The 9,535-nt window shown below is 47.2% G+C and overlaps 1 protein-coding gene across 1 annotated transcript; it reads left to right on the top strand.

Moving 5' to 3' along the window:
* Nucleotides 1-1,105: 1,105 nt before the first annotated feature.
* Nucleotides 1,106-9,288, top strand: LOC123019379 (vomeronasal type-2 receptor 26-like). Its single transcript, XM_044422206.1, has 5 exons — nucleotides 1,106-1,329; nucleotides 3,725-3,851; nucleotides 4,775-5,002; nucleotides 6,972-7,098; nucleotides 8,378-9,288. Exons 1-5 carry the CDS (start codon nucleotides 1,106-1,108, stop codon nucleotides 9,286-9,288), a joined length of 1,617 nt encoding a protein of 538 aa, XP_044278141.1.
* Nucleotides 9,289-9,535: the final 247 nt, after the last annotated feature.

Below are 9,535 nucleotides of genomic sequence, written 5' to 3'. Positions count from 1 at the left end.
TTTTCTCCCAGGGCCCAGAGAATGCATTCCTTCACATCAGTGGTAACCGCAGGGACCAGAAGCCTTCACGCCACCCCCACTGACCTTCCATCCAGGAGCCCTGATTTGGCTTCCAGGAGCTCATCATGACAATATTCCGCATCCTTGCTATCAACATGGACTAAAATCTCCTCCTCTACCCCAGTGCCCTCTACTAACAAACTATCTGTGCCACAATATATGCAACATCACAACAGACAAGAAAGTGTCTCGATCCCGGTTCATTTGAAGAAGCAGCATCCATGAGTCCTCCAAAACAATTTTTCTCCAGTGGTGTGCTTCTACCTCTTCCTTCTACCTCATTCATAACACAAGCAAAACAAAACAAAACAAAAATGTGACTGTTAATATTTAAACCATTTAAAATCCTTTAATGCTTAAAATGTTGGGTAAATAACAAGGTTTTTACCTGGCATCAAAAAGAGAATAAAGTCAACCCCAGGCGAATCTCTCTGGAGAGCAGATTTCACAATCAGGGCAGCGCCAGAGAAGGCCCTCCTCCGGGTAGAAAAACTCTTGACCTCCTTCAGGAAGTTTTCCTGGAGCAGGGCCACTCCTGCCAATCTTAAGGGGCATGAGGGCATATAAAGAAGGAGATGTTCCTTCAGGTATCCTGGTCCCAAGACATTTAGGGCTTTATAATTTACCACCAGCACCTTAAATTGGGCCCAGACATAGAGCAATTTGGAGAGTTTGGGAAGTAGCAGAGGTGTCCCACCTTCCTGAACATACAGTTTTGGAAATCAAAATGCTTTACTGGTATTCCTGCTAAAACTCTTGGGATCCCCTCCCTGAAAATACCATCCTTGAGTTCAGCATTGTAAACATGGGATTGTAGATCCCCAGGAGGTGCTGCCTTGTGTCCAGGCACAAAGTCAATGGCACATAAATGCCTCTCCTTCCACTCATTGCTTGGGAGAAGCTTGAGGACAGGTGGCGAGGTCTTGGTGCAGGGTTAGGATCTGGACAGCGAGTGAAGCCTGACTCCACAAGGGGGCTTTGGCTGCTGATGTTGCTTCTCACCATTCCTCATTGGGGAAGAGAGGCCATGCCTGGAAGAGCCAGAATGATGCTGCTCTTGCTGCTGCTGCTGCTGCTGCCGCTGCTGCTCCTAGAGGCCTCCGGTGGGATGCTGAGGGCCCGATGCCCCTGGAGCTGGCACAGGGATGAGGTTCACCCCCAGAATTACTACAGGCCAGGAGACTACATCATTGCGACGGCCATCTTTGCAAGGCCTGTCGAGTTCCTTCCACACACATTCAGGAAGCCGGCCTCTAATAAACACAAAAAGTAAGTTCCTGAGATGGTTCACCCAATGAGACAAAGTACATGGACAGCCAGGTAGGGGGTTCTTTAATCACACAAAGGTAGAAGTTGTGAGGAACTAGCCAGCATGAAGAAAATATGGTCAGCAGTGCAGATGTCTCCTGACTCTCCATTGCCATTTTGCTTTTGGCTTTGCCTTGGGCTCAGTGTCAGTATGTAGAAATCCATAGAAGAACGGTCACAAAATATATGAATGCATGTAACTATGAGAACTCCCAAGGCAACATGTGGAGAAAATATAATTTTGTTGCAGATGGGGTACTAACATAACACATCTGCTTTTTTCCCAGGTTAGGAAGCCCGGATTACTGGAAGGTCCTCTCCTTCTTGTTTGCCATTCAGGAGATCAACCAGAATCCCAGCATCTTGCCCAACATCACCCTGGGCTATAACATCTATGACTGCTATGAAAATACTAGACTGACTTCTGATGCTGTCACAGACCTGCTTTCGACCAGTCAGGCGCATGTTCCCAACTACAAGTGTGGCAGAAAACAGCAACTGTTGGCTCTCCTTGAAGGATCCGACTCTGAAATCTCCTATCAAATTGCAAATCAGTTAGGCATCTACAAAGTTGGACAGGTGTGGGGAAAAAATTCAGCTGCAAGCCACCTTTACTTGGCATTTCTGTTAGAAAAAAATGAATATTTTTTCCATAGTTACACAGTGGGTATTTTGGATGCCATGGACATAATCAGTCCAGATCAAGAGCTGCTTAGGAAAGTTGAAGACAGAGGAAGAAAATGAAGGCCACATAAGAGATGGATGCAGTCAATACAGAAATTCGCAGCCATGAGCTTGGATGAGCTGTGCAAGGCTGGCCTGGACAGGACATTTGGAAGGTTTTTCATTCAAAAGCTTTCCAGAAGTCAGAGATGACATGATGACACAGAATAATAATGGACAAAGAGCATTATTTTTTATTAAAGCTACTGTCATGCCACACACATGTATCCTGTTCTACGTCAGTAGGACCATGTTGTCTCTTTTGAAGGGAAAATTCTTACAGGATTGACAGATCAAGCCATCAGGCTCATAACCTTCAAGTTACACAGAGCTCAGGGTTGAGGACCATTTGGACACACCAGGAAAGGCAAACAATCCAGCAACTTTAGTAAGCCAGTGCAGTGTAGCGGTTAAGAGCATGAGACTGGGACCCAGCTGACCGGCTCTAGTCCCTGCTTGGTCACAGAGCCCACTGGACGATTGGACCATTCAGAGACACTCAGTCCAACTTACCTCACAGTCCTGTTCTTTTGGGGATAGAACTGAGAGCAGCAGGAGGAGAAAGATGTACGAGCTACTTCGACTTCATATGAAAAAAAGTGGCATAGAAAGCTAAAAAATTTGTGAGTCCATCCCTTTGACCGAAGCACAGTCCTACTGCTGGAAAAGGTGGATGATCATTGGGAACTTTCTTCCACTCTGGAAATTTAGGAGATACACCACTGGTCAAGCTACGTGGCTATCCATTTTTTGTGTTTTATACTTTCATTTGATATTTCAACATTTGATATTTCAAAAAGAAATGGTGGGAGGGAGGAAGGGAGTTACTTCTTCCTAGTGGAATGCTTCACAAAGATAATTGCTTGTCAAGATTTGTGATTTCATGAGATGAAGAAAAGAAATGTGATTCTGAAATCAATCCATCAGTCTCTGCTTTTCCTCCTCAGGTCTCTTATGCTTTCAATTCTCCAGTCCTGAGTGATCAAAGAAAGTTCCCTTTCCTCTACCACATGCTCCCCAAAGGAGGGGTCCAGTACAGGGGTATCGTCAAACTCCTCCTGCATTTCAGATGGACGATGGTTGGGCTCTTTGCTTCAGAGACTGATAATGGAAATACGTTCATGAGAACCTTCACACCTGAGCTCCTCAGGAATGGCATTTGTGTGTCCTTTTCTTATTCTTTCTCGGAAGAGAAATGGATTTCTGAAGAGGTCCATCATATTTCGTTTGAGAAGTTGGAAGAAATCCATGTTTTTGTTTATTGTTCAGAGACTAGTCTGTTGTTCCTTGGAATATCCATGATACAGGTTACTTTGACAATGAGGAAACACACCGTAGGAAAAGTCTGGATTACCACAGCAATGTGGGATTTCACCCTAGATTTTGTGTATACTGATCTAGATTTCCCAAATATGCTTGGTTTCTTTTCCTTCATTCTTCAGAGAAATAAAAGGATATACCATGAGGATTTTGTACCCTTTTACAATGCTATGGAGGCATTTGTGAGGAACTCATTTGACTGTTCCTATGCAAATCATGTGGTGTCAGTGGAAGGGTGGGAAAGATGCAGAGAGAACAGGAAAGGGGAGGCCCTGTCCAGACATGACGTGCAGAGAACGCTTTCTCTGGACAGCTTCCTCTCCTACAGCACCATCCAGGCTGTGGCCCAGGTCTTGGGTGTGGCTTTTGCCTCCACATTCCAGAAGATGAGGATCGAGGATGGACACCGGCCAGATGTGAAAAGCCTTCAGTCATGGCAGGTATGGGCATCAAAAGTATTTGCACAAGTTCATTGTCCATGAAGAACTGAAGTGAAATGTTACAGACTCACAAGGGTATTTTTGCACATTGTCTGTGCAGATCTCTGCTTCTGCCATTTTCTGGATGCAGAGGTTGCATTCCATCAGGAAGGCCACCCCACACATGACTCAAGACATCGTGCGTGGCACCAAACTGGCATGGTGAGGAGTCCTCAAGGCCTTTGCTCACATTCTTCCACCCAATTAGTTAATTTGGCTTGACAACTTTGGACTGCCAGAATGGTTGTGTGAGGCTGATGCTTGAATGGTGGCATGTTGTTGAAATGTAGGTTATTACGCCTTCTGAAACTAAGTGAAATATCATATCATGGTGAAGATACCAGATAATATATGCATGAGTTATCTCAGCTGGGTTCTGACCACATGATGATTATCCATGTTTCAGCAATAGTCCACATTCAAGGGTAATCAACATATATTCAGCCTATGGCTGTGCATTATCAAATCTTTTGATTTTGCTTGTAGTGCACGATGCATAACTAGTTGTCCAGGTGGACCCAGGAGCTGTTCCCCTGCTTATATTAGAACTATTCCCTGCCCAAATTGCACTTCTCCCATTGCCTAAATCTTGTTTCTTATTGAACTTATCTTTGGTCTTCAGAAGTCAACACTTCTGTGCTGAAAACTGTGCTTTAATTGGCCTCACATTCCCTGAGGGCCAATGTTCCAGTATAGGATGGCAAACGTGGGGCAGAAGCTCCAGAACGAGACCAAGAGTATTCAGGGATGAAATCAGGGTGCTTGTGCATTTGAAAAGACAAACAAGACACTTCAATCTGTAACAAGCCTTGAGCAAACAGGGAAATGAGAATCCAGCATGGTTTCATCTTTCCTCAGTGCTAGCAGTTTCTCTCCCATTCCAGCTGCACCCCTTCCTGAGAAGCTCCCAGTTTCACAATCATTCCATGGATGGTGTGTATTTGGATGAGAAGGGGGACCTAACAGCTGAATTGGACATTTTCAACTGGGTGAAGTTTCCCAACACCTCTATTGCAAAAGTCAAAGTTGGAAGTATACAAAGACAGGGAATGTCTGGACGCAAGTGCACCATTGACCAAGACGCCATCGTGTGGCCCAAATGGCTCAACCAGGTGAAGAAAATCATGACTTCCTCCCACTCCATGTTCTATCAAATGCATGTGTTTGTCTATTTGCCCCAAGACCCATTTCCTACGGAGGTTCCTCTTTCATCTAAGCCCTCTAATCTCCTCCTTTCACATCCATGGGTCTCTCCTTTGGCTCTCCACCTTACTAACTAGAGGTATCATCAAGGCTTGTGCCTCCAAAATCTCCCTTTTGAGTGCCATCCACCCCTCCTCAACTTGCTTGCCTTCCAGTAACCTATCCTAGGAGACTTTGCCCAGTCTGGCCTTCAGGTTGGAAATCAACATGTAAACAACCCACACTGCGAGCAATAAAACTAATAAAACTAAAGTCCTAAAGTCCGTTATTGCTACTTATCTACAAGATTTACAACTCTACAGATAAGCTCTACTGTTGATATCTTTACAATGCAGATGCTAATTCTTTAGTGATGCCTCTCCCTCTCTCCCGGAGTTCTCCTGGTCCTGCCTTGCTTCTCTCTGGCATAACAGGGCTTGTTTTTGCTCCCACCTCCTCAGAGTTCTGTGACTGGATGCTAGGGAAAAGTCTACCATGCCCCCTGCGTTCCCTGCGTCATGCTCAGGAAGTTCAGTGTCAGTTGCGGGAGGGACAGTCTGCTCTAACTCTTTCTGAGCAGAACTCATAATGTCTTTTCCCTCAGGGCTCTCTTGCTTTGATGTGGGCTCGGGAGTTTGCTCAATGGGTGTGGAGTCAGGGGGAGGTACACCTATCTGTTCAGCCACTCCCAAGCTAGGTTGTGGGGTCAGCGTTTGGGTACAGGGTCCCAAGCACAAGACCTCCTCGTGAGGTGCTGCCTCTGTCAGGGCTTCAGGCACAACAGTTGGCCAAAGTTGCCCCTCTTGAAGTCCCAGCTTCTAGTGCTCAACCTGCTGCACATCCCCAGTCCCCTGATCTCATAGCAAAGGATGGAATAATCACTCACATCCAGAGCTCCCCTAAGCTGTACTTCATCTATCAGCTCCTCTCTATTGGTCAAGACCAAGTCAAGGATGTTCCCCCACACCCTCGTCGCCTCTCGGACGTTGTGTGTGGAAAAACTCTCCCTCTATAGTTCTAGGAAGCAACGTGACCTGCCTGTCACCCCTGAATGAGTCTCCCAACTAATCTCCAGGAGATTGAAATTTCCCATAACTACTGTCTCTCCCCCAGATATTTTTAGAATCTGGCCTGTCAGGACATCATCCAGGGTCTCAAGTTGACCTGGAGGACCATAACATTCCCACACTGTCAGGTCTCTTTTCCTTTCAAAACCTCTAAGTTTCACCCAGATGGCCTCTACCAAATCCCCATCTGCGCTTCATTCTATCTCACTGCTCCATGTCCCTTCTCTGACATATAAAGCCATGCCCCCACCCCTCTTTTCCTTCCTGTCCTTTCTAGAAAAGTGATACCCCTCTGTGTTCACATTCCAGTCTTGCCTTTCATCACATCAAGTTTCTGTGATCCCCAACAGGTCATAGCCTCCTATTCCCAGCAGAACTTCAAGCTCTTCCTGCTTGTTACACATGCTTCTAGCATTGGTGTACATGCACCTCAACTCCTTCCCACCGCTTCCTTTCATTGGAGTCCCCACCCTCCTCCTTCCTCCCATCCTCCTGATACCTGGCCTCTCTCAGTAGGAGTCCTTCCAATCCCTGCAGTACCCCTAAAACCCTGCTCCCAGAGCCCTGATCCACTCCCCACACTTGTCCAGTGCAGACACATTTCTGGGGGGCCTGAACCCCCCCCCCCATCTCAGTGTAAAGTCTTCCAGAAGAAGCTCGCTAGAGCGTCTCCAAAGGACCTTTTCCCCATCCTTGTGAAGTGCAATCTTCACAACTTACTTGCAGGATCAGCTTGATTTCTAGAAATCTGTCCATTCCAAACCTGCATCTCCATTCCCAAACTGATATAGTTCTAACACATTTTCTTGGTGGTCCTTGCTTTTGTGCTCAGACCCTGCCCAAGGGCAGGTGTGTGGAGAGCTGCCGCACGGGATTCTACAAAGTGGTTCAGGAAGGAAAGCCCATTTGCTGCTATGACTGCGCTCCCTGCCCAGAAGGGACCATCTCCACTCTGGAAGGTGGGTAAGGAGGAACGTCCAGCCACTGCGGAGGAAGGAGTGATCCTCCAAAGCACTGGGCAGTCTGGAACATCTTGCTAAGGAATGATGCAGCTTGCAGAGAACCCTGCTCATTGTCAAAAACTGCTGCAGTTCCTTTTCTCCAGTCCTCCTGCTGACAACAGCACACATTGCAAGCTGGGCCTCCCATGGTCCCTTGACCCAGCAACGCATCAGCAGCCCTGTTTGCTACTGGTTCACTGCACATTAGGAGTCTTGTTTGCCTTAGCTGGCTCCTGGTGGGATGTTTCCCCACCTCCTGCTCCAGCTCCACCCCTTGCCTGATTTAAAACTGCCTGGTCATTCTGTATGTCCAGAACACATTTCTTTTTCTTTGCTGTGACCTCCTCAACACCTTGAAACCTCTTAAGAGGGATGTCTCCTACCTCCCTTCACTTGTGCTACACAGCCACCCACAGCAGTCTCCCCAGTTCCCCCAAGGGACAATGCCCTGCATTGTGTGAGGCGAACTCTGTTGAGCAAGTGTGGCTTTGGCAACCTCTGGTTGCCACCATTGGGATCTTCTCATGGATGTTTCTGGGAGGGACACAGTGTAGAAAAACATGCTCCTGGCAAGTGAGGTGTTCGCTGAGGGCAGGGAGCAGAACGCTGTGAAAGGGGAGGCATGGTGATCCTAAGAGTTGAAGGGATCCTTGTATGGCATCATTGCCATATGTCAGAATGGGATGGAGTAACTTCATTTGTCGCAAAATCAAGATCATGGACCCCATGGTCCTCTGGGTCCTGCCACCTCTCCTGTGATTTTCTGAACATAACACTTCAGCCATATGGCAGGGTGCCCAAAGGCAAGCCTCTGTCCAGGGATGTCCCTTGGAGCTCACCTCTCAGACATCATACAGATGGGCAGAATACAAGGCCTGCAAAAGAGACACAGCCAGAGAAGTGAGAGTGCTTCAGCCTGTATGCCCAGATGTGGTTGTAAATGAAATTGGCTATGAGAAGGGGGAATAGTCAAGAGGAAGATGCGTTAACCAGACCTCATAAGGAGTCTAGGAAGGCTTTGACCCATGGATTTTCCATACCCAACTTTGAATTGTAGACCCAGGAATTAGTGAATCCGGGTTGCTGGCATGGCAGAATGAGGAAGCCCAGAAAATTAGACTGGGCCTGCAGGAAAGCAGTGCCATCTCCCTGGGTTACCTTCTCAAAATCCTTGACTAAAAATAAAGAACAGAGATTGCTAAGGATGAAAGGGACACATTTCTTTTTCTCTTTCCAGATGCCGACCATTGTGCCATGTGCCCAGATGATCAGCATCCAAACAAGAACCGAACTCAATGTACCCCTAAGGTGATCACCTTCCTGTCCTATGAAGGAGCTCTTGGGATCTCCCTTGCTTCCATGGCCCTCATACTCTCCCTATTCACTGGCCTTGTGTTAGGAATCTTTATTAAATTCCGAGAAACCCCAGTGGTCAAAGCCAACAACCGAGACCTCTCCTACATTCTTCTGGTCGCCCTCCTGCTTTCCTTCTTGTCCTCCATCCTCTTCATTGGCCAGCCCAGCAAGGTCACCTGCCTCCTGCGACAAACAGCCTTCAGCATCATCTTCTCAGTTGCCATCTCTTCTCTCCTAGCTAAAACAATCACCGTGGTCTTGGCTTTTTTGGCCACCAAGCCAGGCAACAGGGCCAGAAAGTGGTTGGGGAAGCCTTTGGCCAACTCCATCGTCATTGTGTATTCCAGCATCCAAGCAGTCATCTGCTTCATCTGGCTGGTAATCTCTCCTCCCTTTCCTGACTCAGACATGCACTCCCAGCCTGGACACATCATTCTGCAGTGCAATGAGGGGTCTGTGGCCATGTTCTACACAGTCCTTGGCTACATGGGCTTCCTGGCTGCTATCTGCTTCATGGTGGCTTTCCTCGCTAGGAAGCTGCCTGGGGCCTTCAATGAGGCCAGGCTGATCACCTTCAGCATGTTGGTCTTCTGCAGTGTCTGGGTATCTTTTGTGCCCACCTACCTGAGCACCAAAGGGAAGTACATGGTGGCCGTGCAGGTCTTCTCCATCCTGGCCTCCAGCACTGGGCTGCTGGGCTGCATCTTTCTTCCCAAATGCTACATTATCGCATGGATGCCTGAACTGAACATAAAGGGACATCTCTTGACGAAATCTCATGTTGAAGTATGATTTGACTTGTTACCGAACACCCCGGTATTGAGCTATTCCTCTTTCGAAAGGCTTTACTTTGAAAAGGGAGATTTCATTCCAATCCAGCAGAGAAAATGCTTTCCAGAGGAGGCATTTGCTTCTGCAATCCCAGTAGGCCTGTTTTTTCTTTGACATTTCACTCTGGCTTTGAATGGTGCCTGTTAGTGATGTTGTGATGTGCCATCAAGTCTTCTTTAACTTGTGGTGCCCTTATGAATGAAAGCCC

This window comes from Varanus komodoensis, unplaced genomic scaffold, assembly GCF_004798865.1.
Source record: "Varanus komodoensis strain SLA01 unplaced genomic scaffold, ASM479886v1 scaffold121, whole genome shotgun sequence".
In the NCBI taxonomy this organism is placed as follows: Eukaryota; Metazoa; Chordata; class Lepidosauria; order Squamata; family Varanidae; genus Varanus; species Varanus komodoensis.
This window is presented reverse-complemented; position numbering and strand designations above follow the sequence as displayed.

Excerpts from the sequence above, each read along its gene's own strand:
- LOC123019379 (XM_044422206.1), top strand. The coding sequence starts at position 1,106 with ATGATGCTGCTCTTGCTGCTGCTGCTGCTGCTGCCGCTGCTGCTCCTA. Across the intron at positions 3,852-4,774 it reads AAAGCCTTCAGTCATGGCAG|CTGCACCCCTTCCTGAGAAG; the intron begins GTATGGGCATCA and ends CTCCCATTCCAG. Across the intron at positions 7,099-8,377 it reads GACCATCTCCACTCTGGAAG|ATGCCGACCATTGTGCCATG; the intron begins GTGGGTAAGGAG and ends TTCTCTTTCCAG.